At 42.2% G+C, this 25,126-nt stretch overlaps 1 protein-coding gene across 1 annotated transcript in view; it reads right to left on the bottom strand.

Moving 5' to 3' along the window:
* Positions 1 to 1,183: 1,183 nt before the first annotated feature.
* Positions 1,184 to 25,126, bottom strand: part of Itgb1 (integrin subunit beta 1) — a 47,550-nt gene continuing 23,607 nt past the window's right edge. The window contains exons 4-16 of the mRNA XM_059263779.1: positions 23,423 to 23,645; positions 20,346 to 20,516; positions 19,565 to 19,803; positions 17,211 to 17,366; positions 16,185 to 16,280; positions 15,809 to 15,898; positions 13,740 to 13,880; positions 13,153 to 13,352; positions 11,412 to 11,650; positions 10,987 to 11,209; positions 9,172 to 9,404; positions 7,751 to 7,917; positions 1,184 to 2,341 (exon numbers count right to left, since the gene is read on the bottom strand). Coding sequence (XP_059119762.1) covers positions 2,276 to 2,341; positions 7,751 to 7,917; positions 9,172 to 9,404; positions 10,987 to 11,209; positions 11,412 to 11,650; positions 13,153 to 13,352; positions 13,740 to 13,880; positions 15,809 to 15,898; positions 16,185 to 16,280; positions 17,211 to 17,366; positions 19,565 to 19,803; positions 20,346 to 20,516; positions 23,423 to 23,645 — 2,244 coding nt within the window. The 3' untranslated portion in view covers positions 1,184 to 2,275. The remainder of the gene's footprint in view (positions 2,342 to 7,750; positions 7,918 to 9,171; positions 9,405 to 10,986; positions 11,210 to 11,411; positions 11,651 to 13,152; positions 13,353 to 13,739; positions 13,881 to 15,808; positions 15,899 to 16,184; positions 16,281 to 17,210; positions 17,367 to 19,564; positions 19,804 to 20,345; positions 20,517 to 23,422; positions 23,646 to 25,126) is intronic.

A 25,126-nucleotide genomic window follows, 5' to 3' on the forward strand; every position in this document is an offset into this window, starting at 1 on the left:
GGGTGCTGTAGAAAACAAACTTCATTATTATGGTATGAGGTTAAGAGCTGCATTCTAGAAATGAAAATGTATAAACCATATATGTATGTGCTTATTATATAAAAGCACAAGGAAATTTGGTAGACTAAGCAGGGTTATGAACAGCAGAACACAGGATCCACTAAAGTAACACAGGGTAAGACATGAACAAGACCTTTCTCATGGATCTTACAAACTAGCAAGAATGTAAATTCTACCATCAAATTTGTTTTTAGTCAAAACTAGGAATCACATTTAAGAGAAATAAATAAAAAGAATACCACTTACCATAAATAGTGAGTTTGAAGCTTTTTAAACTTACATTTATTTATGTATTTGTTGTGTCCGGGGGGGATGGGGTAGGATGTGCATTCGTGGATGCACATGTGTGTGCTTGTGAGCACATACATGAGACAGAGGACAACTTCTAGAGTTCCACTCTCCGCTTCTACCATGTGGGTCGTGGGAATCAAGTTCAGGGCATCAGGCTGGGTAGCAAGCATCTCTACCCTAACACCTCAGGGAGCCACAGTGAAAACTTCAAACCATTCCTTCCCATATCATCCTGACATCTGTTGCATATCCAAGAAGGAAATAGATACTTCTATTTCAAATTTTTAAAATGTATTATTGTGTGTGCATCTGGGGTGAGAGGCACATGCACAGCACATGTGTGGAGGTCAGATGGTAAGTCTGTGGGGTTGCTTCTCTACTTCACCCTTGCATGAGTTCTAAGGACTGACCTCCAATCACCAGCCTCCACAGCAAGAACTCTTCCCCACTAAGCCATCTTGCCAACCCAAGTCCTTCTAAACCTTACACAAGTGTTTTTATGGAAATACAGTTTTACATTAAAATAAACTAAAACCAGATGAAAGTAAGATTTCTTAGTTCTTCCTAGGAACAAAAAAATCTCACCCCTCTCCTAAATATTAGTTCTCCAGCAACTGGTAGTCTATGGTGTTCATAAAAAGTTCTGCTTAATGTAAGAATGAAACAGCTCCCAACTCAGGGGGACACGAAACTGTGATTTGTTCTACCGACTGCTCCCCATGTCTAAAATGAATCACTGCGCCTTAGTAAGCAGATTGAGGTGTTTCCCCTTTTAACACATAAAAACTACACACACAAAACTAACAAAAATATAGAGCCAAAACAAACCACGTAAGTATTTTAGGCCTTTTTATTTTAATAAATAACTTCAGTTAATAGCATTGTCAAAATTAAAAGGCACTTAAAACAAGATTGTGACTAGTATGAGACAGAGCAAGCTCAGAAGGGAAGGCGAATTCAGAAAGCGCACAGTGGTTGAATTGCTGAGGGGGCCTGCCCAGGTCCTGTAGCCCTGCAAGCAGCAGGACAGCTTAGAGTGTTTGTGAAAAAGGCAAATGTACAGCCAAGTAAATGAAAAGGTAATGATACAAAGTCTTAACCCCAAACTGCAAACAGACACATTAAAAGATTAGAGGAGGTGATAAAGGAGCACCAGGAATTAAACAAAAACGGTGAAGTAAAATAAACTCATCCAAAAGGTTCCCGTTCAGCAAATGCTTTGAAAATTATGGCCTTTATGTGAATAGTGCTAAATCAGGGACTCCTTAGCAGAGAAGTTCCCAGGACTTTTATCCAAGCTTGGATTTATAAGAGAAGGCATCAGAGTTACAAGATCAAGTAACTCATAATGGCACACAGGTTTTAAAGCTAAGTTTTTCCTTCCACCTCTCTGAATTTTCCCAATGGCCCCTGTAAATCAACTGTGTCAAAATTATTTAATTGGAAACTGTCAGCATATCTGTCTTTCAGATGCATCACTGGGCATGCCCAGTGGGCAGCCAGCAGGCTGAAGCAGGCCCCAAGCTGCCAGCCGGACTGCACTTTGGACTCCGTGCAAGCAGCCCTGGCTGAGCTCAGTCTCTTGTGAGGCTGCTGCTTCAATTCAACTCTGCCCTGCCTTCGCCCTAGCAGTGTCACTTAATGCACTAAGAGCTTGATCCCAGGGATCCGGGAGGAAGGGTTAAAAAGGCACACTGTGACCTCAGCTGACAAGGATAAAGATCCTTTCTCAAGTCTTCTGTCAGTCCCTGGCATGGATTATAACATTATTTTCAAAATAATAAAAAATAAAAAATTATACATATTGTACATTTTCCAAACCTGCACGTGACTAAGCCCCTGGCCACAGAGCCCCAAAGCTACCCTACGTGACTAAGACGATGCTGCTGTGAGCTCGGTGTTGCAAACTCGGCCTGAGGAGGACTCATTTTCCCTCGTACTTCGGATTCACCACAGTTGTCACGGCACTCTTGTAAATAGGATTTTCACCCTAAAACAAACAAAAATCACCAGTTACTCTCTAAAAACCACAGCGCCCCAAAACACTATCAAAAGCAGCAGTTTTCTTAAGAAGTCACTTCCAATGTCTAGTGTCACTGTTTTGGTGGCAGAGACACTGTCTGACACAGAAATGAAAAGGACACCCTTGCCCCAGGAGTCCTGGGCTATTGGAATGTTGTGCTCTGACTCCAGTCCACCATCCTGGAGAGCTGCATCACAAATGGCCTCCACAGCTGCCATCAGAGGCTCCTCGGAAGGACTGGTACCCAACTTGAAGAAGCACTGAGGACCTGACTCCACAGCCTAATGCACAGGAGCACTTGATAATCAAACGGGGCAGCTGGCTTTGTCCCCAGGGAAGGCACTGTGCTCCTGGGATCTGCTACAGAACTGACTGATTCCTGTCTGTCAGTGTCACCTAAGGCACTGTGCAAACATATGCTAGAATGTTGACTCATTACCATTCTTCAGGAAATTACTAGTCTTCAACAGCCTAAGGATGCTGCAGATCACAGTTCTTGTCTTGAGTGAGGACCACTGCGAATTCAGCAAGTGACTCAAAGCCACAAACATTTCTCAAGACTAAAAAACATACTGACTGTGGTGTTTTAAGCAGAGCAATAGCAATCATAATTACAAATCACAACTCTACCCTGGATGAGAGTATAGTATATGGTGTGTGAAGATATGAAAGAAGGTGATCTGACAGAGTTCAAAACAGAATTATATACATGAGAACAGTACTAGAAAGGGAGATCAACATGAGAAGTTTTGGAATACTTTCACAGAGAAACTGACTACAAATAAATTATTAAAAACAAATAGAAATATAAACAAAGCAAAGGTATAGAGCAAAGAATGCCCTATCTAGGTAGATACATACAATTCATACAACATACATACAATGTGTTCTGAGGTGCTGGGAATGGAGCAGAGACAAGAGAGGAAGGCAGTGTGGACTCAGCCCTGAGGGCAAGGTGAGCATCCACAAGATGGCAGCAGCTCTGTGAATACAGTCAGAACAGGAGCAATACCTGACCCTCACTCCCACTCCTCAAACCTAACTCTACTGAGTACGGAGGATTTGCACTGGGACGTGGGTTAGTTTTTGTCAACTTGACACAAACTGAGGTCTTTTTGGGAGAGGGAACCTTAATTAAGGAATTGTCTCCATCATACTGGCCTGTGGACGTCTTTGGGGCATTTTCTTGATTTCTAATTAGTGTAGGAGAGCCCAGCCCACGGGGTTGGGGGAGGGCGGTGAGGGTGGGTGCCACCCCTGGGTAGGTAGGCCTGGGCTGTATAAGAAAGGTAGCTGAGCAAGCCAGGGAAAGTACGCCAGTACACAGCAGTAACAATTCCTCTGGTGGTCTCTGCTTCAGTTCCTGCCTCCAGGTTCCTGCCCTGAGTTCCACTTTGGCTTCCCTTGATGATGGGCTATAATAACCTGTAAGCCAAGTAAACCCTGTCATTTGCTTCCAGGGTGCTCTGGGTCATGGTGTTTATCACACAACACAATGCAAACCAGAATAGATGGTTAATGTCAATGTCAATGTAATGACATCGAAAATCATGTGGGAGATAGGCCATGTCTGGGGGGGGATTATACTGATTAAGTTAATTAAGGTGGGATGCCCACTGTGGGTAGAATCATTTCCTTTCAGTTAATGCACTTAACATAATCTAATATTTAGTGCTTAAGAATTATAAGGGAACAAAACAAAGCAAAACATAAAAAAAGAGAAGTTCACTATTAATTGCCACAGAGTCTAAGGCAGAATTTATATAGAAAAAAACTTACCTTTGGAGAAGTTTGCTTTGCCATACACACAAACATATTTATTATTTCAAAGTCCAATCACACAAAAGTTTAACATGCAAGTTAGAGATAAAATTAAACTCACTATTTGTATTAGGCATCAGTTTAAATGGAGGTAAACTAAAGTAATTCAGATTAGTCGAGTCACTCAGGGCACAGCCCCTGCCCAGGAAGCCAAAGCACGTTTGCTTCTGAGGTGGAGGCTACCCTCTACCGTGCGTCCCTCGTCTGTCACTCGGAGCAGCTGACAGTGTGGCTGTGAAATGCCATGTACATGGTGTGTGAGGTGTACAACGCAAACTGGGGGTTTGAAATCCACGGCAGGAAGGACAGGCCTGACCATTTTTTCAATGCCCCACATGGCAGCATTATATGCTCACACAATTACAGTGTCTGCTGATGGTATAATTAATTGGTGAGAAGTCTTGGTCCCATATCACAAAAATGGTTTTGTATGATTTTTTTCTGACCGATTGACTCTCATTAATTTTTATTGTTAATTTCTACTATAATTTTTATTAAGAAAACATCTTAGGATATATAATCTATAGCCATAAATTTTCTTACATTTCAATAATATGCAAATAAAATTTAAGAAACCCTTGCTTTTTTAATTGTTTGAAATCCTTATTTTAGCTGAAGAAGGTATACTATAGCTAAAAATTAAATCAAGAATATAAACATTAAGTATAAATAGTAACTACTGATTATTTACTCAAAGTGCCATTAAATGTACAGAAAGGGCAAATATTCACCTCAGTAAAACAAGTGGAAATTCTTCTGTGAGAAGTAACTCTATTAAATTGTTAATACCTGATTGTTTCCATAAAGGAAAGAAATATATAAAACCCTAGTAATTTGACTAGCTAATCAGTTTTCCTACTTCTGTAAAGTGAGAATGAAAGAACACATCAAGTTTTCAAATACATGTGAGCTTAACAATAACTTTCTACCAACAAGCTAAACCTTAAATAAATCCTTCTTAGCAATAAAAGAGATCCAGCAAGTCATGATTTCTAGTATTATTGCTACTTCCTGTGTCCCTTAAACATACAAAACATTCCCATAATTGGAGTTTCCTGCAAGTCCATTTTTATTAATTGACTGATTCATAACTGAGTAAGTATAGGGCTGGGGGATGGTGCTTTCAATTGTGCTTTCAAAGTTCACTAGCAGATAAGTAATCCTAACAGCAGTGCTGAGTTCTGTGTAGGAAAGTGATTCCCCCAGGACGCTTGCCCAGCAACACTGCCCCAAGTCACAACAGAGTCCAAATGGCAGCTCTGTAAAGTGCTCTATTCCTTCCTAACCAGGTAACGCTCTCCCAAAGAATGTGGCTGCCCACCTGCTGACAGGCGCAGGGCAGAGGACAGGAATAAGTATTAGAACCCGACAGTCTTTTCAGTAACCTCTGTATGAACCTGGCTTCTCTGCCTTACTCTTCTCTTACATAAAATGGGAATAAAGATAGCTCCCACTGTTTTATGACTAACAAAGAATACAGGGCACTGAGAAACATTCCTGAAACACAGGAAGACCCTGTAGCTATCATCAACACTATCACTGTCTATACAAAGTGGAGATGAGAAAACATGAATCCTGGATCTATCCAACGTGAGAAAAGAATTTGATGCTAATGCAATCCTTTTTACAGGAGAGTTTTTTTTGTTTTTTAACATTTATTTATTTATGTCTAAGAGTGCTCTATTTGCATGCATGACTTTATGCCAGAAGAGGGCATCAGACCACACTATGGTTGTGAGCCACCATGTGGTTGCTGGGAACTGAACTCAGGACCTCTGGAAGAGCAGACAGTGCTCTAACTGCTGAGCCATCTCTCCAGCCCAGGGAGAGTTTTAAGAGAGGCAAAAAGGGGTGTATCTCTGTGAATTCAAGTCCTGCCTGTCTATACAACAAGTTCTAGGTTAACCAGGGCTACATAATAAGGCATTGTCAAGCAAAAATTAAATAAAAAATAAGCAACAAAAATTTTCTGTTTTAAACTTGGAAGTCAGAACCATTTAATAACTAGTAAGAAACATACAGCAGTATTTTGCTTCTCAGTGGAATTCCCACATACTCAAGAACTAAAAAAATCTCAGAATCTTTCTATGAATTGTAATTGTGAACAATACAAACACTATACTATGGTTTTAGCCTTGGTTTTGCAATTTTGATTTCACATTCCATTTCACTATTCAAATCCAAGAGGTGATACACTATGTAACAACCTTCTAAAATAGGACTGTATCGGAGATTGGGTGGACTGTACTCCAACTGCCTCATACAGCCACCCCACGTGATGGTTAACAGCATTAACCTCCCACCCCCCACCCCGAAGATATAAGAAGGGCAGCCCCAGGGAGGTGACAGAGCTCAGGGCTGCTCTGTTCACTAAGCAGAAGGGCTAGGGCTGAACAAGCTGCCTGACTGCAAACGTTCTCTCTCTCCACCAACATGGAGGCTGCTTCTATACCTACTTTTTGTAAAGTCCTTCCAAGCACTAAGTTAACATATGAGAGAAGCCACAGACAGCCACATACATGAAGCCAGACAACAGCAGGGATGCTGAGAAACACACATGGTGCAGTAGTGAAGACACAAGTTCACATGCGAGGATAGAAAGTGGAAGGAAATACGAACGGCAACTCAGAGACCAGCTTTACGTCCATAGTTTGGATTCTTGAAATTATTAATAGGACTCTTGTAAATCGGATTTTCTTGCTAAAGTGAAAGAAATAGTTTCTAGTGATTTCATCAGAAAGAAAATTGGTATGTAGTGTGTATAAATACCATAAAATGAAACTCTATTTCTAGACTTCTGAAATTTCTAAATTTTAAAAAAACCTAACCTAACTGTAGTAAAAGGCACATGACTATTTGTATTACAACTTAAGAATATTGACTGAAGACATCAACTCTTTCTTGTGTCAAAATGTGAATATACAAGGGCCAACATTTAGCCAACCACCTGACTCTATTCTGAAAGCCCTGAATTAGCACACACCAGTCAAAGCCTGTGTTTCTATTATGTAAATTTTACAGACATACAATCTGAACAGAACAAAATATACCTTAAGTTCAGGCCAAGTATTTCCAAATGCACAAACACACCTACTGTAGAACTCATCCCAAGAAGGGCCCAAGAGGGCCTTTCTGGTCACCCTCCCATCATTCTATCCCCAGAATCACTGATCTGGTTGTATTTCCCAGAAGTCACATGAAGAGAATCATGTTGGATGCATGTAGTGGGGGTGGGGGGGTTCTTTCTTTAGTGTAGATTGAGACACTGGTGAAGTCACTTGAGATTCTATTTTACAGTAGACAAATGAGCAGAGCATATTTAGAATCAGACCTATTAAAGAACTAAAAACACTGGCCACTACATACATAAAATATATATCCTCATAAATGTTTTACTGCAAAAGGAAGCTTCTAGTTTTCAGCAAATGCAAACTCTCTGAATAATGAACTTTGGGGAATGAAATATTAAAGAGGACTTCAAAGGTCAGTTTCACCGTTAAAGTTACATATACTTCATGAGCCAACTTACTTCTCAGTAGCTGTTTCATAACTTACCGTGTCCCATTTGGCATTCATTTTCTCCTTTTCAAATTTAGCAAATTCTCTTCTGTCATGGATTATCATTAAAAGCTTCCAAATAAGCAGCAAGGCAAGGCCAATGAGAACAATCCCAGCAACCACACCTGCTACAATTGGAATGATGTCAGGACCAGTAGGACAGTCTGCAAATGAAAAGGTTAAAGGTGAGCATACAAGGACTGAGTATACACAAAGTTCTTGTGACCATAAAGAGCTAAAAACTCAAGAGACTGCACACTATCCCCAAAACCTATCTAAAAGCTACTAGGTTATAGGCCCGGTATGGTGGCATGTACCTTTAATCTCAAGATACAGGTGGATTTCTATGAGTTTGAGGCCAGCCTGAACTACATAGTGAGACCCTGTCTCAAACAAACAAACAAATTACTAAGGTTCTAACAAGGGAGCTTACAAGACAGCAGGAAATACAACCATCAGGTCATTTATTTGGGGGTTATAGAATATATTTCTTTCCCTAAAGACTGAAAAATTTAAGAATCCTAACAGCATCAAAAATGATGACAAGCTTATATGTAATTAAGAATATTATGTTTGGCCGGGCGGTGGTGGCGCACGCCTTTAATCCCAGCACTCAGGAGGCAGAGGAAGGCGGATCTTTGTGAGTTCGAGGCCAGCCTGGTCTCCAAAGCGAGTTCCAGGAAAAGGCGCAAAGCTACACAAAGAAACCCTGTCTTGAAAAACCAAAAAAAAAAAAAAAAAAAAAAAGAATATTATGTTTGCCGGCCAGTGGTGGCACACGCCTTTAATCCCAGCACTCGGGAAGCAGAGCCAAGCGGATCTCTGTGAGTTTGAGGCCAGCCTGATCTATAAAGTGAGTTCCCCCCCTCCCCCCCCACACACACATACACACAAAAGAAATATATTTCTTTTTTTTAAACTAAAAAGTTGGACAGTTTTTGTAACATTAAACAGATGCTTATCATATGCTCTAAAATATGTCCACCCCAAAAAAACAAAAAACAAAAAACACAAAAACAAAACCATGCACTAATAATAAAGAATGACAAAGAATCTACAAAGGCTACTAGAAAAAAAAAAGGTAAAACGTGCTTAATTTGGGGGAAGTTGAACAAATCCAACATCAGTCACATCTTTAAGAAAACCTCTCCCAATACCTAAAGCTGAACTGAACTCAGATTTAAGTAAGTATCATCAACATTGTTGTGTCTATGGACAGATTACTGCATTAGTGCTCCACTCAGGAAACTTCGAACTTGATCTCTCCTCCTTAGTTGTGATATAATTAGCTAAATTCTACTTTAACCTTTGAGAGAAAACTTCCCAATGTAAGCTTAAATAGTAAGAACCCAGGCTGTTTCTGATGTCAGAGGCCAGCAATAAGCCAGCACAGAAGCAAGGCATCTCTCAACTTCTACCTGGAGTCTCCACCACATGCACGATGGCTTCGTTGTTGCCATTCACTGAGTAGGTGAAATAGAACCAGCAGTCATCAACGTCCTTCTCCTTGCAGTGGGTCACGGGATAGACCTGCACTGGCTGGGGCAGCTTGTCTCTGCTTTCCACCTTCGTGAGGTTGAAGTGGGAGCACTCCTGTGCACACGTGTCTTTCTTTTCTCCTTTATTGAAGGCTCTGCACTGAACACATTCTCTAAGACAGAAATCGGTACACTTAGCATGTCGTAAGATGTGTTTAGAGTACTTCATAGGCTAAACTAATGGCCACACTGACCTGAGGGCAGCATAAGCTCAGAGGGAATAGAGGCAATGTGTTCCACAAGAGAGCCCCATTTTCAGCAGCCTCAGCCAAGCTGAGGCCAGCATCATCCTGGCTGGCAAGGCTGCTGTCAAAAAGGAAGGGGCAAATAAGGTGTTCTCCAGACCCACCCTGGACCAAGTCTACTGGTGGCAGAGCACTCAAGAAGCCTCTGGCATAGCTGTGGGTGCTGTGCAGATGCCAGGGAGGCCTGCATAGTGGATTGCTTTTGTAAAGACACCCACATGTCCATGACAAACCTGTAACAGGTATCCCCAAGACTACCAACTAGCATACTGCAGACATGGGGGACCATATGTAAAAATCTAGTCTGAGCCCTTGGTGGTGTCAAGCATGGGTCCTAGCAGTCCAGCATGGGGAGCTGAGGCAGAAGGATCTCAAGTTCAAGGACAGCCCATGCTCAATAGCAAGGTCTCTCATTCTAAACTGGTGTAAATTTTATAAAAAGTATTAACATAATTCAACATGTTTCAGTGAACAAACCAGCAGTTGAGCTTTATAACAATTATAAGTAAACCGAGTCCATTTTCCAAGTCAATGCTAACACTTGTATTTTTCTTACAATAAATTTCCCATTAATAGGTTTACAAAAAAATGCTAGTCTCCAAAATGATAATTAAATCACAATAAAAAAATAAAGGTGGGGCTGCAAAGATGGCTCAGTTCATAAGGTGTCTGCCTCACAAGCATGAGGCCCTGAGTTCAGATCACTAGAACCCACATAAAAGGCCAGGCATGAGGGCACACGTTTGTAATTCCAGTGAGGGAAGACGAGTAGGTGGATTCTTGTCCTAGCCTACTTGACAAAGTCCCAGGTAAATGAAAAAACCTGTGGTAAACAAAGGTAGAAGGGCTCCTGAGAAACAACAACCCAAGGTTGTCTGACCTCCATGCATACACATACACATGTATGTATACACACCTCCATGGCATAAAATTAAAGTACAGGTAATAAAACTGGACCTATGTCACACATTAAATACGTAACATAAAACCACAATAACTTACGCCATGTATTATTGGTGTAAGAGTTTACTAAGGAGAAAAACCTTCCATTCTCCTGAGGCAAAGGTAGCAACTAGGCCAGAGTATGCCTCTGTGGTAGAGCTCAGAGCTCGATCCCTACCACTAAAGCTTAAAAATGAACGACAGTAGTGCCAATTACATAAAGTAACATCACAGACTCATCATATCAATACTTATAAATACATACAAAGACTTCAGATTAAAATCAAAAACAAAAACCCAGCACAACTCACATGACACTTCAGTGTTACACAGTCCACACTCACTATTAAGAATTTTTAGGACATAAAAAATGGGCTACATGAAAACAGCAAATGTTCTCCTTGAAGTGTAATGTACTGGCACTCTCCTCTGGCTCTAGTGGTGTAACAACAGATGCAAAGGTCAGCAAAGTGAGTGTAACTATGGGAAGCAGCTAGGCAGTACTTACTTGTGCTCTGCACAGACACCAAGGCAGGTCTGACACGTCTCACAGGTTGGCCCTTGAAACTTGGGATCTGTGCACTTACAGGCACCACACTCACAGACGCCCCGGCCATTGCAGATCTGACCATTTGTTGCTACACATGGAGCAGTGTCCAAGGAACAGTCACATGCACTGCCAGTGTAATTGGGATAGCATTCACACACACGACACCTGCAAACACCATTTCCTGCAACGAAAACATCGTTTTTCAAAATTATGATAAAATGTACCATTGCAATATAAAAACAAGCCACACCACAGAGAAAGCCAATCTAATGGAAGGCCTGCCCTAACTGCTGCCCCTTTCTGTGTGTTCACCCGGTGACTCCGGAGATAGCTGACCTCACTAGGGGACCTGCACTGTGTAGCCACTACTGGTGCTTACTCACCCCCACAAATCAAGCCATTGGACCTATCACAGTTGAAGTTATCACACTCGCAGAATTTGCCAGAGTAAATTTCATTTGTATTATCTCTCTTCCTACACACACACTGTCCGCAGACACATTCTCCATTGTTGCTGCAGATTTCTGAGCTGTTCTCTTTCCTGCAGTAAGCGTCCATGTCTTCACTGTTCACTTCATCTGTGCTACATTCACAGTGCCTCCCAACACGCCCCTCGTTGCACCTGTGGAAAGATCCAAACACAGCCACATAAAGCAAAATGTAACAATCTCCTCACACTAGCCAAGTATCAGGTAAAGACGGCCACCCCACACATGCAGACATGAGAGAGAGAAGCGCACTGTGTTTACACATACATACACATGCACACACACAGCAGCAACTCAAGTTCTTATGGAACACAGCCTCGGGGAAACTCATCTTCAGCAAGGAACCATTCCGACCAAAATGAAAACACTCTAGCAACAAACAAGTAAACAAAGCACATGGAAAAGTAAAACAAAACTCATTTTTCAGGAAATAAGGTTCTCTGTAGACCAGCTGGCTTTGAAGCCAGAGATCCGCCTGCCTCTGCCTCCCCAGTGCGGGGATTAAAGGTGTAACATCACTACGAACGACTCAAAAAAGAAATATACAACACAGAAAAAGACAATATTTACATTATTAGTTAATGGGCAATTAAAAATTGATGGCAGCCAGACTATGGTTGCACATACCTTTAATCCCAGCACTCAGGAGGCAGAGCCAAGCAGATCTCTGTGAGTTCAAGGCCAGCCTGGTCTACAAAGCAAGTTCCAGGATAGCCCAGGCTGTTACACAGAGAAACCCTATCTTGGGGGGCGGTGAGGGGGGGGGTGAGGGGAGCAACTTAAAATTGATGGTAAACATAGCTGTTCATTTTTCTTGGGTCAATAATCAAAACCACGGTGATGTAGGACTGACATTTAGATTTAAATGTTCTATTGTTTTAAAGAAAAGGCTGTATTATGAACACAGTTTAATTTTTAATTTAAAAAGTAGCCGAGGGGGCTGGTGAGAGGGCTCAGGGGGTAAAGGCACTCGCCACCAAACCTGACAACCTGAATTCAATCCCTGAGATTGACATGGTAGATGGACAACCAACTCCCAAAACTATCTTCACCTCCACAAGCCCGCCATGACACGTGGGTGTACACACACACACACACACACAAATAAATAAACGTACACTTTAAGTACTGTTTTCTCTTTATTCCAGCAATACAAAATTAATGCAGTACAAGGTAAGCCCTGCTTTTCCTTGCTAACTAATTCACAGACAGAACTGTCAGTTAACACTGGCAGTAGCGGTCTCTGCCTATAACCCAAGTACTAAGACAGTGGGATAACAGACTTGGGGTCATCCTAGAATACAAAGCAAGGTCCTTTCTCAAAGTAAAACAAAATTCAAAAAGAAAGTCACCCTACCGGTTTCACCATTTCTCGGAAACATAGTTCTGTCTTTTTTTTTCCCCAGATGTGTTTTGCTGCAGAGAACTGGGGCTGCCATCAGGAAAGCAAAGCCCAAAGACTGCCCTGAGAACCTGGGGACACACGGCTTCCCTAGCTAAAGCTTCACTGTGGAGAACAGAGAGATCCTAGTTTGTGAGGAAGCCACTGGAACCAAGGGTTTATGATCTGATTTTCTACAGGCTCCCCAGTCAAGCTGCCCAGATGTCTGTCCTGCTGCAGCAAGGCCGCACTCACCTGCAGGCTCCACACTCGAACGTCCCGTTCCCCTCGTGGCACTTGGGACTTGCTGGGATGCCATGGCTTTGGCAATCACACTTGCAGATGAACTGAAGAATAACCTCTACTTCTTCAGTGAAGCCCAGAGGCTTAATTTTAATGGTTTCAGACTCCTTATTTGGACATTTATTTGCAGTAATACTTATTTCAAATTGAACCTTAAAGGGGAAAAAAACAGATTAACAAACTTAACAATGAATATAAAAAATATTTCAAAAACTATCTGTTTAATTTTTCTCATATACAAAATTAATTTTTTTAACTTTGTAAGATTAATTTTTGTGTATGGTGTTTTGCCTGCATGCATATCTGGCACCATGTACATACAGTGCCCACAGAGGTCAAAAGAAGGCATCAGATCCCTTGGAACTGGAGTTATAGGTGGCTGTGAGCCACCATGACCATAAAAGGATGCTGGGGATCAAACCCTGGTCTTCTGCAAGAACAACCAATGCTCTTAACCACAGAGCCATCTCTCCAGCCCCGAAATTAAGTCTTTTTACAGATATCTTTTCTTTTTCACAGGAAATGCTTACACAACATACCTCATCTCCAATGGAGATGTTGGAGCACTTTCGTCCATTTTCTCCTGTCCCGTTCACCCCATTCTTGCAGTAGGATTTGTAACTTACTGTTACTCCTTCTGGCAATTTGCTGTTTTCCAGAATGACTTCTGAAGAAAGGGACTAAAAGAAAGACTAACCATGAACAGGGAGGTAAAATAAACTATGACTTGAACACACATGAAGAAACCAAAACTATGACTTGAACACACATGAAGAAACCAATGGATGAAATGAGATGTTATGAAAATACTATCGTTCCAATACAATTCAATCTAACAGGGTATTAGAAGATCTAAAGTAACCGACTCTAAAAAGGGTCCAACCTCCAAAATAATATGACAATGTAAAAGTGTTTCTTTTTATTATTCAGCTAAAATTAGAATGACCTCAGAGCAAATGGCCTGATTATGAGGAATCCTAAGAACACAGAACACAAGCTTGCTGTCCCCAGTCTCACACAGCTGTCCACAGCTTTCCTCTGGCCTACCCGCTTCCAGCTAACTAGAGACCAGACAACAGAATACATAGGTTTACTGGGGATCACTCTTATCTTGTCACCTGGTAACAGCCCCTAGAGCCTGAAGAATTGGAGATGAGCTCCATGGTCATCAATGCCCAGCAGCCACAGGCCCTGGGCTTGGTTCTCAGTACTGACCAGGATAAAATCTGGGCTCAGCAGACAAGCCAGAGTACAGCCAGTGCTTCTTTACAAGAGCAGACATCTCAGGACAGTGAGCAGTGAGGAAAACAACCTCTCAAGACAGACAAAGGCTGGAATGGGAGGATGTGAAACAACTAAAATCTTCTCTTTGCCAAACCCCTCAGGGTCAAGTCTTTCCAAAATGTCTTGGGACCCTAGGCACAAAAGCCGGGAATGATGGAACACACTTGGGAGGTGGAGGCAGAAACATCACAAGTTCAGATCCTGGGCTATCCTGAGAAGTCATAGCAGCCTGGGCCACATGATACTGTCTCAAAAAATTCTAGGGCTGGCAAGATGGATCAGAGTGTAAAAGGAGCTTGCCACCAAGCTTGTGACCTGAGTTTGATCTCAAATCCACATGGTAGCAGAGAACTAACTCACACAAGTTGTCCTGTGACCTACACACACACACACACACAAACTCGCACAAGTTGTCTTTTAACCTACACACACACATACACGCGCACACGTTCTCTCCCCCTCCCTCCTTCCTCCTTTCTCTCTCTCTCTCTCTCTCTCTCTCTCTCTCTCTCTCTCTCTCTCTATCTATCTATCTATCTAGGTCAAAAAAATTTTTAATCTAAATTTAACCTACCAAAGACTGGAGATCTAGGAAATGGTGTATATAATAGTGCATAATAGTCACCACAAAACTCCAGGTGCCTGTGGGACATTTTAAATGATCATTGGCTGGTACTTACTGGGAATCATCACAGGCATTCTGACTTAAGCTCCCAAATGGAGAGAATTCTGCTAGTTTGAGTCCCCAAATGGTATGCCTACGCATGTACATACATACGAGAGTGTGTGACTACTACTGAAAAAAGAAAAGTATGTCCTTGGAGTTTGTCTTTTGCAAAAGAAGTAAAAAAAAAAAAAAAAAATCCTTCTCAGGCATCATCCATCAAAAAAGGATTTAGCCAGGCACAGTGGTACACGTCTTTCATCCCAGCACTTGGGAGGCAGAAGCAGGTGGATCTCTGTGAGTTCAAAGCCAGTTTGGGCTACAGAGTGAGTTTCACGTCAGCCAGGGCTATATACAAAGACCCTATCTGGGCGGGGTTGGGGTTGGGGGTGGGGGGTGGGAGGTGGGTGTACATCAAAATGTCAGTTGTGTTTTACTCTTGTTCCAACTAGGAGATAAATGGCCTAAACAAGAACTTGGAAATTACCCATAGCCTTTACCTAAATATTATTGCTTTGCTTAAATTACACTTTCCTAAGACTAAGACAGTATCAAGTTTTTTCCTCCAGGCTTTGCCCTGCCCCTTCGGCTTGCTGCAGTGTATACACAGGTGTTTCCTTGGGCACGGTGTGGCGCTGCCAGCGTTTGGAGTACACTCACATTGTAGGCATCAATGATCAGCTGGATCACGTTACTTGAGTTTCCAGACAGTGTACCCACTGCTGACTTAGGAATCAAATTCTTCAATTCCTACAATTAAACATGTAAAACATAAATATTATTGATTCAACCAAGTAGAATCCACTGAAAAGTAACAATTCTTTTGACACCTGGGTCTCTATTCATTTCCTAAGCATCTTTCAAAGTCAAATCAAAAAAAGATAACAATCCTAATAATATGAGATTAAAATGAACATAAACAATGTTTGTCAAATTTAGTCTGGCTACCTGGTAGCATTTTCCTACATTTCAAAGACATAATTCTGTTACTAATAACTAAACAATAGGGACAATCTAGAACTTTCATTCTTTTTACCTTGTAAACAGGCTGAAACTCTTCAGTAACTGCAAAGATTGTCTGAATGTTATTTTCACTTAGTTTCTGGACAAGGTGAGCAATTGAGGGGTAATCCTAAGGAATCAAGTAACATAATTTAGTATATAAATACACTGTATAATCAATGACAGGTTTTGTCTAGGTCTCACTCTGCAGCCCAGGCTGGATTCCCAACTGCTAAGATTACAGTATTTGAGTTGATATGCATTCATAACCAAATCACTCACATACAACCACTTTTAAGTAAGAATATCAAACATCAAATATCAAATAATTGCTGAGCTGGGTCATGTGTATTATTTAAGTTCCTCTCTTTTATGTATGTTTGAGGACTTCCATGTTTTAAGAGATTTTATATAATTTATTTTTATGTTCATTGGTGTTTTGCCTGCATGTATGTGGGGGGAGGGGCAGTCAGAGCCTGCAACTGGAGTTACAGACAAGTGTGAGCTACCATGTAGGTGCTAGGAATTGAACCTGGGTCCTCTACAAGAGCGGCCAGTGCACATAACTGCTGAGCTATCTCTCCAGACCCATTTTAAGAGGTTTTAAATGTGAGACCATCTATGTACATTAAATGTGAGGACAGTGAAGTTAACGAATAAAAAACAAAGGATCCTGTTATCTAGCGCCAATACTGGATTACTCCTAGACCATGGGTGATTTGTCTATATTTACTTCCAATGAAAGCCAGAGTGCATATTTTTAAGTGATATACATAAGATACAGAGGGTAAGCCTAATTAAAATGTACATTTAGAAACATGACCAGGAACTTGACAAATGATGTATGCAAATGAGGAACCAGAAGGGTCTCAGCACCCTGCCACCCAGACGGAACAGCACAATGCCAGAGTTTCACAAACAGCAATGCAGCTCTCCCGGCAGTCAGCAGGGCCCACACTTGCCAAAATAAGAAAGCTGCAAACCCACCGTCCCACACGCTCAGTATTACACACTAAAATCCACCAGAACCCACTCACTAGGTGAGGGCTTCAGTACTTACATAGTAATGGCTCATTGTATATACGTTATTTTCCAGGTGACACTGCCCATCGTTTGGTAAAACAATACCACCAAGTTTCCCATCTCCAGCAAAGTGAAAGCCGGCATCCGTGGAAAACACCAGCAGTCGTGTTACATTCCTCCAGCCAATCAGTGACTAAAGTAAGAAGAGGTCAACTGTCAACACTGCTCATAGTAACTCAACATAAATCCTTTCAGCTGCAACTGCACTTTTAACCTAATTCTATATCACTGTCTTTCTCGTCCAACGCTAATGCTGCCGATCAGAGCAGAGCCTCCATGATCCTCCTCCAGCACTTTATAGCTGCCTCTTGCTGGTCATCCATTATGACATCTCAGTTCAGAGCCTGCCTTTAGGGGTACTGAGTATGTGATGAATACATAGAGAGACAGAGTCCACACCTGCCGGGTCCCGTCTCCGCCCACCCTGATGTGTACCCTGCTGCCCACTATACCGTATGTCTCCTTTACCGGCCCTCTCCTCTACACTAGGCTTTACCTTACTGAAACATGCTTTCATGCAGCCCATGCTAGCCTCAAACTTACTACTTAGTTGAGGATGACCTTGAACTTTCAACCTCCCTACCCCTAACTCCCAAATGCTGGGGTTATAGATTTATACAACCATGCCGACCTTCCTTTTCTGACTGCAGGAAAATCTGTTAAAGAACTTGACCTGCTATAAATCTCTTCATTCTAGCTCATGAAATTTCATTAGCTTATTCAACAAATAACTTAAGTAATATGAAAATCCTCTTCTATTATGGGAAAATTGTATTTTTTCCTAAATTTAAACTGACTCAACACATTTGTAAATTCTTTGAAGGTAGAAATTAAGTTTCTTCTTTCTTTCTTCTTTTTCTTAATTGTTTTTTGTTTGTTTGTTTGAGACAGGGTTTGTCTGTGTAGCCCTGCCTGTCCTGGTCTGTAGACCAGGCTGGCCTCTAATTCACAGAGATCCACCTGCCTCTGTCTCCTGAGTGCTGGGATTAAAGGCGTGCACCACCACCAGAGCTGGGCCGAAACTTTCCTGATTCGAATCATCTTTCAAAGGCAGGTTACCTGCTTTGTCCCTGAAGTACGACAACTGCAGAAAGAGCCACAGCTGGAGGTGGGAGTGGAGAGGGCATTAGTTTCATCCTGTTAGCTAAAGCAGAGGCAGCCCAGAAAATGTTCTCCATACCAAGAAACAAAGCTTTTTAGAGAGTGGACACTGGAATACTATTTCTTTAAATTATAAGCACTCCACAGTAAGGCCAAAGTAAAGACAGTGGTCAGTTATGTGCTGAGTGTCTCTGTGGACTTCACACAGATCACTGCAATGGTATCTTACCACTGTCCTATGAGCTGTCGTTATCCTTTCCAGAAGACACAGCTCCAATGACACCAAGTCACTGCCCGGGAGCAGGAAGGACAGAAAAATCCTCCCTCCACACTACCACAGTGCTTTACTTACTATCTGGGATACCCGCACTTTCCCCTTTACTACAGTAAAGTACTCCAGACTAGCTTTCTTGACCTAACAATGCTTTCTACTCTCAGTCTCAGTTCTCATTAAAAGATCACTGAGGATCTGGGGTGGGAGAGCACACCTGTAATCCCAGTACTCAGGCAGTAGAGACAAAAACATCTCTACAAGTTCAAGGGTAGCCTGGGTTATACAGCAAGACCAGGTCTCAAAAAAACAAAACAAAATCAATCAAAAATACCCATGGATGATAAATAGTGGTCCCTAGTCCAATAGAAATAGGCTTACTAATCCTGAAAACCTTACAATTAAACCACAAACATTTCATTTCTCCTTTTATTATAAGCATAAGTTGTCATATAGCTCAATCAGGCCTTTGAAAGTTCTTTCCTTTTATTATTAAGACAGAAGAGGAAGATGTCTCAAGGCAAAAGCAGAGCACAAAACCGCCCTGAGGAACATGGTGTGAGGCACTATTCCACACAGCATGTTCAGTGCCTACAGCCACCCCAGGCAACATCAGTGACATCTCCAGTATAGAGCCACCAAGTTAGGACATCTCAGCCTCTTCCAAAAACCCAAATCAGCTAAAGTCTATGCTCCAGTTTTGAATGAATAGAATACTGGCCTTTAAAGCTCCTTAGGAGTGAACTCCCTACCTGGAACAAATAGAGATGCAGGGGTTAGGGGCAGCGGAGAAAGCAGCAGCGGAGGCAACTTAAAAGCTGACATCAGTACCCCCAGGGCGATCGTGTAACAGTAGCTCAAGGTCGTTTTGTTCTAACTTTTTACCACTAGTAAAAACACACTTAAAATAAATCCCGGCAGAGAATGCCAACAGTCCCCTATAGAAACCAACCACTTACTCCACACACTGCAACCTGCATGATTGCATCAAAACCACCTTCTGGAGAGTCCAAGTTTCCAGATATGCGCTGCTGACCGACCAGCTTATTGAAATACTCTCCTCTGTCAGTAAGACTGAGCACATTCTTGTAGCTAAATGGGCTGGTGCAGTTCTGTTCACTCGTGCAAGGGTTTCTGAGCTTTGCTGGGGTTGTACTAATATACGGCATTACAGTTTTCTCCACAAATGAGCCAAAGCCTAGAGAAAAGAACGCACTTGGATAGGTGAATGGGCAGACAACAAACTCACAACGCTTTAAATTGATGTTTAGTTATTTATTTAAGGGGAGGGCGCACACACAAAGACCACAATGCACATCTGGAGGTTAGAGGACAACTTGCAGGAGTTAGTTTTAGAGACTGAACTCAGTCATCAGGCTTGGAGGCAGGGACCTTTACCCACTGAGCCATTTACCAACTCTAAACATACATCTTTTTCTAAAGCCCAGGATGGGCAAGAGCTCTCGCTGAACAAGCATGAGGATGAGATCAGATCCAGCACCCAGGTAAAAGGCCAGGTGCAGTCACACACACCTGCACCCCCACACTGTTGCAGAAGAGATAGATTACAGGCCACCAACCTAGGCTAAGTGATAAACCATGTCTCATGGAAAGGAGACAGACAGTGATAAAGCAAGACACTCAACATCCTGCGCCATATACATGCAGAAGCCTACACACACACACACATACACACACAGACACACACACACAGGCAAACTATGTTCCAAACATTCCTACCAATTCGGAAGTCTGAAGTAATCCTCCTCATTTCATTCATCAGATCTGTCCCAAGACTCTTCACATTCTCCAGATCATCTTTCATAGAGTAGGAGAGATCCATAAGGTAGTAGAGATCAATGGGGTAGTCTTCAGCCCTCTTGAACTTTAGTGTAAACTTCTGTGGTTCTCCTAATTAAACAGATTCAAAAATTGAGATTAGGTAGCCAGTAATCAAAATCAATTAGAAAAATAATAAGTCCAATTTACATGTTCAGAGCTAGCCCCTAAGAATTCTGTTAGAGCCTCAACAGGCACACACTTGATTTCATTTAACAAACTACTCACAACACCAAGACTTGGGAGGAAAAATGAACGCAACACCCCCTACCAGTAACCCATAAGACACTAATAATTCTGCTGCAGTTTGGATCTGCCCATGTGTTAGCACCAACAGCGGGCAGTTCGAAGTTTGAGAGGTGGGGACCAGCAGGAAGTCTGGGTTACAGTGATGTGCGCTGGAGTCTAGGAGACCTCCTCGCTGTACTATCACCTCCCCGATGCCCCACCACGACATATCTACCACCTCAACACAAGCTTAGCACAACAGGCCACTCCCCTAGACGGAAACTTCTAAAATTATGAGCCCAAACAAGCCTTTTCTTCTTACAAGTTATCTCAAGTAGTTGTTACTGTAATCACAAGCTGATCCAAACACAAATTTATGAGGAAAACAGAACACCATAAACATTGGCAGAATGAAAGCAAAGCACACTATAGAGTCCAATGGATAGGTAGAAATTAAAATTAGGAGTGGAATGTTCTGTGTAAAAAGACACTGCTAACATTAGGTGAATAACAATCTAGTTTTTTCTTTTTTTGGGGGGGGGGGGTTTCAAGACAGGGTTTCTCTGTGTAGTTTTGGTGCCTGTCCTGGATCATCGCTCTGTAGACCAGGCCTGCCTCTGCCTCCCAAGTGCTGGGATCAAAGGCGTACCACCGACACCGCTCACAATCTAGTTTTACTTTAGAGTTCTAAAAATAAATTACAGGGGCCAGGTGGTTGTGGCACACGCCTTTAGTCCCAGAACTCAGGAGTCAGAACCAGGTGGATCTCTGTGAGTTCAAGGTCAGCCTAGTCTACAAAGCGAACCAAAACTACCCAGAGAAACCCTGTCAGAAAAAAAGAGAGAAAAAGAAAGAAAGAAAGGAAGGAAGGAAGGAAGGAAGGAAGGAAGGAAGGAAGGAAGGAAGGAAGGAAGGAAGGAAGGAAGGAAGGAAAGTTACAGGGGTAAAGAGGTTAGTTAGAAACTACAGGAAGGTCAGTTGCAGGAGACGAAGGATGAACTGAAAACTAGGAAGGTGAGAGGTAAAAGACGTTCCATGTTCCTCATTCACGAGAGGTCCCAAGTTCTCTCTCCAGCACACAAACAAAACACTTACAAACATGGGAGAAAATGAAGGCTTGGGTGCAAAGAGATTAGTCTGCCTGGACAAAAAACTGTTAGTCTTTTCTCCATGGTCTCCTGGCAGGCAGCTGGGGTGCAGAGCTAAGCTGAAAAGCCTGTGTTGTTGCAGACTATGAATGAGTTTCAAGGACTTGAGAGGAAAACCAACTCTTAAGTGAAATGCAAAGGGATGAAGGGAAGAAAACACAAAAAGGAAACTAGAAGCCAAGAAAGGAACTGAGAAAAACAAGGAGCGACATCATGAGCTCCTGAGGTCCAAGCACAGAGCCTCTTTCAAGTACCCCATAGTGTAGAAATGTTTGAAAGTAATAATGATGTGGGGGGAGCTGGACAGATGGCTCAGAGGTTAAGAGCACTGACTGTTCTTCCAGAGGTCCTGAGTTCAATTCCCAGCAGGCACATGGTAGCTCACAGCCATCTGTAATGAGATCTGGTGCCCTCTTCTGGCCTGCAAAGATACTTGCAGGCAGAACACTGTATACATAATAAATAAATAAATCTTTAAAAATAGTAATAACGATGATGTGGGGCTGGAGATGGTTCAGAAGTTCAGAGTACTCGCTGCTCTTGCAGAGGACTCAGGTTTGTTCCCCAGCACCCATATGGTGGTTCACAACCACCCCTAACTCCAGTTCCAGGGGACCTGATGACTTCTTCCTACCTCCACAGGCACCAGGCACACACGGTACACATAAATATTTTCATACAGGCAAAACAAACATCTAAAAAATGTTTTAAAGTAATAATGATGAAAATAAAATGGCAATTTAGGCAAGTACATAATGACTGTCCTAACAAGGGTCCTGCAGGTCTGCAGCTCCAAGGTGACAGGGGTGCTCCTTGCTATGACGTAACGATGACACAGCAACTGAAGAGGATTTGTTGTGGCTCACTTTCAGGGAGGCCACAGAAGCCGGACAGGTCTGCCCTCAACAGCAGGACCAGGAGGGAGCAGCTCTCCTCAGCAAATCAGGAAGACAAAGGCCCACCCCCAGAGACCGCTCTGCCAGCCAAGCCCCACCAACTGAAGGTTCCGCAACCTCCCAAAACAGCACTGAGCCAGGAACTAATGTTCTCATACATGAGCCTGGATGGGACATTTCCCATTCAAACTATCACAATGTCTACTGCCTAGGCTGAGGTTTAGTCAGGCAGTAAGAAAAGGATGGAAGGATGACGGGCAGAAAGAGGGTATGCTGCTGTCTATTTCATTTCAGATATGGGACAGCCACGGGTACTTATAAAGACGTCAGTATTTAAATAGTACTAAACATATGCATGCATTAAAACTTTGCTTTTACATTATGAAATCACAGTAACAAATGGATGCTAATATTTTTAAAACTCAAGAGTTTGCCAGGCAGTGGTAGCACATGTCTTTAATCTCAGCACTCAAAAGGCAGAGGCAGGGGGATCTCTGTGAGTCTGAGGCCAGCCTGGTCTACAGAACAAGTTCCAGGACAGCCAGGACTATACAGAGAAACTCTGACTCAAAAATCAGAAACAAAAACAAACAAACAAGCAAACAAAAAGGTTATGTCTGCTAAAACTTTAACTTGTATCATATCTTAGACTGGAGGAAAAGCTTGTGTGAAGTTGCTATGGAGACTCAAGTGGGGGATGAGGTACCTGAGCGCAACTTCAGAAGTAGCTGCTGTGGTTGGATCTGAGTTATGTCCTCTGGCCGGAGCTTCTCTGCCATTCCTTTGCTGCGGTTGGTGACGTTTTTATTTTTCTTTATAGTTTGGGAGCCTCTTGGGTTTTCTATGTCACTTGGCTGGCAGCCCTTCTTTTTTAAAGCTTCTAAATCATCACAACGTGCAGAAGTAGGCATCCCTTCTTGTAAAAATGTCTAAATGACATGTAAAGTACTGACATGAGCAAAGAGTAACAATCATTTTGATATAATTATTATTGCATGTAAACAAATTACAAAAATCGTTCATTTCTAGCTTTCTCACAGGATTTTCCCTTTATCCACATCGTAGTAAGTGCTTGTATACAAAACCAAGTAAAAATCAACTCTGAGAAAGTACTATCTTTTCCCAGACTACGTTCCCCTTTCAAGTTCAGAGTATGATGAGCCCAGACATCACCACAATCTTTTCTAAAACTTTCTCTTAGAAAAGTCCTTAGAAGGTCTTTCATATTATGAAATACCTTCTCAGTAGAGCATTAAACAACTAGATATTTAGGAAAAGCACATTAGCCTAAATATACCCCTATCAATAATGGGCATGTGTTTGTGTGTGTGTGTGTGTGTGTGTGTGTGTGTGTGTGTGTGTGTGTAGAAAATATAGCATAAATTTTCCTGACTGATTTTTTTTTTTTTTGGATTATTGCTTTTCTTAACTTTTACTTTATTTGTAAAGGTGTTTTGCCTGTCTGTGCATCTCTGCATTGTAGTGCCCACATAGGCCAGAAGGTGTCAGATCTGCTGGTACTGAAGTTACACATTGACTGTAAACCACCATGTGAATGCTGAGAATAGTCTGTCTTCTGGAAGAGCAGATAGTGCTCTTCTCCAGGGCTCTCTCCAGCCTCCAAACTTTTATGTTTGACCTTGAACTCTTCTAAATTAAAGGTCCTAATACTCTATGACTGAATACACAAAAACTAAGGTGGGGACCAGGGAGGTGGCTTAGCGGGTAAAGTGCTTGCTCTGCAAATGTGAGAACCTTAGTTCTGATCCCCAGCATCCACAGAAGAGCTGCACATGGCAGTGAACATCTGTAACCCGGGCTCCCAATAGTGGAGCACAGAACAGTGGGTTCTCTGACCCACTGTCTGAGACCCAGTGTTCAGCCAGTCTAGCTCAAACAGCAAGCTCCAGGTTCAGAAAGAGATCTTGCCACTAAAAAATAAGCTGGAAAAGAGAAGACACCCTGCTGTTTCCTCTCACCTCTAATGCAAACACACATGGCACAAGACAAACGTAACATAGTAAGAGCATTTACACAAATATAGAGACACCTGGAAGGGCATGACCAGGGCCAAGGGGTCAAAACTGAAATACATTATTTACTATCAAACCTCAAAATCCAACATAGTACAAGCTCCTAGGGAATTCTTCATTTCCAAGTATTTAACCAATCCAGGGAGCCTCATAAAACCCAAATAAAATTCCACTGAACACTTTCCACAGGAACCTTAATAACTGAGAAGTTATGCCCCAGATTTCAGAAGCGAAAGTATACAACTTTGGTTAGCTAAGTTTCAACTACAGATAAACCTGGGCCCATAAAATGGATGCTGATGGTGTCAGCAGCCGCCCGATCAAGAGAAACTGTGACGTGAATCTGTCTCTTTTGATCCACCATTTCTAACCGCAAC

Source organism: Peromyscus eremicus, chromosome 5, assembly GCF_949786415.1.
Source record: "Peromyscus eremicus chromosome 5, PerEre_H2_v1, whole genome shotgun sequence".
NCBI classification, from domain to species: Eukaryota; Metazoa; Chordata; class Mammalia; order Rodentia; family Cricetidae; genus Peromyscus; species Peromyscus eremicus.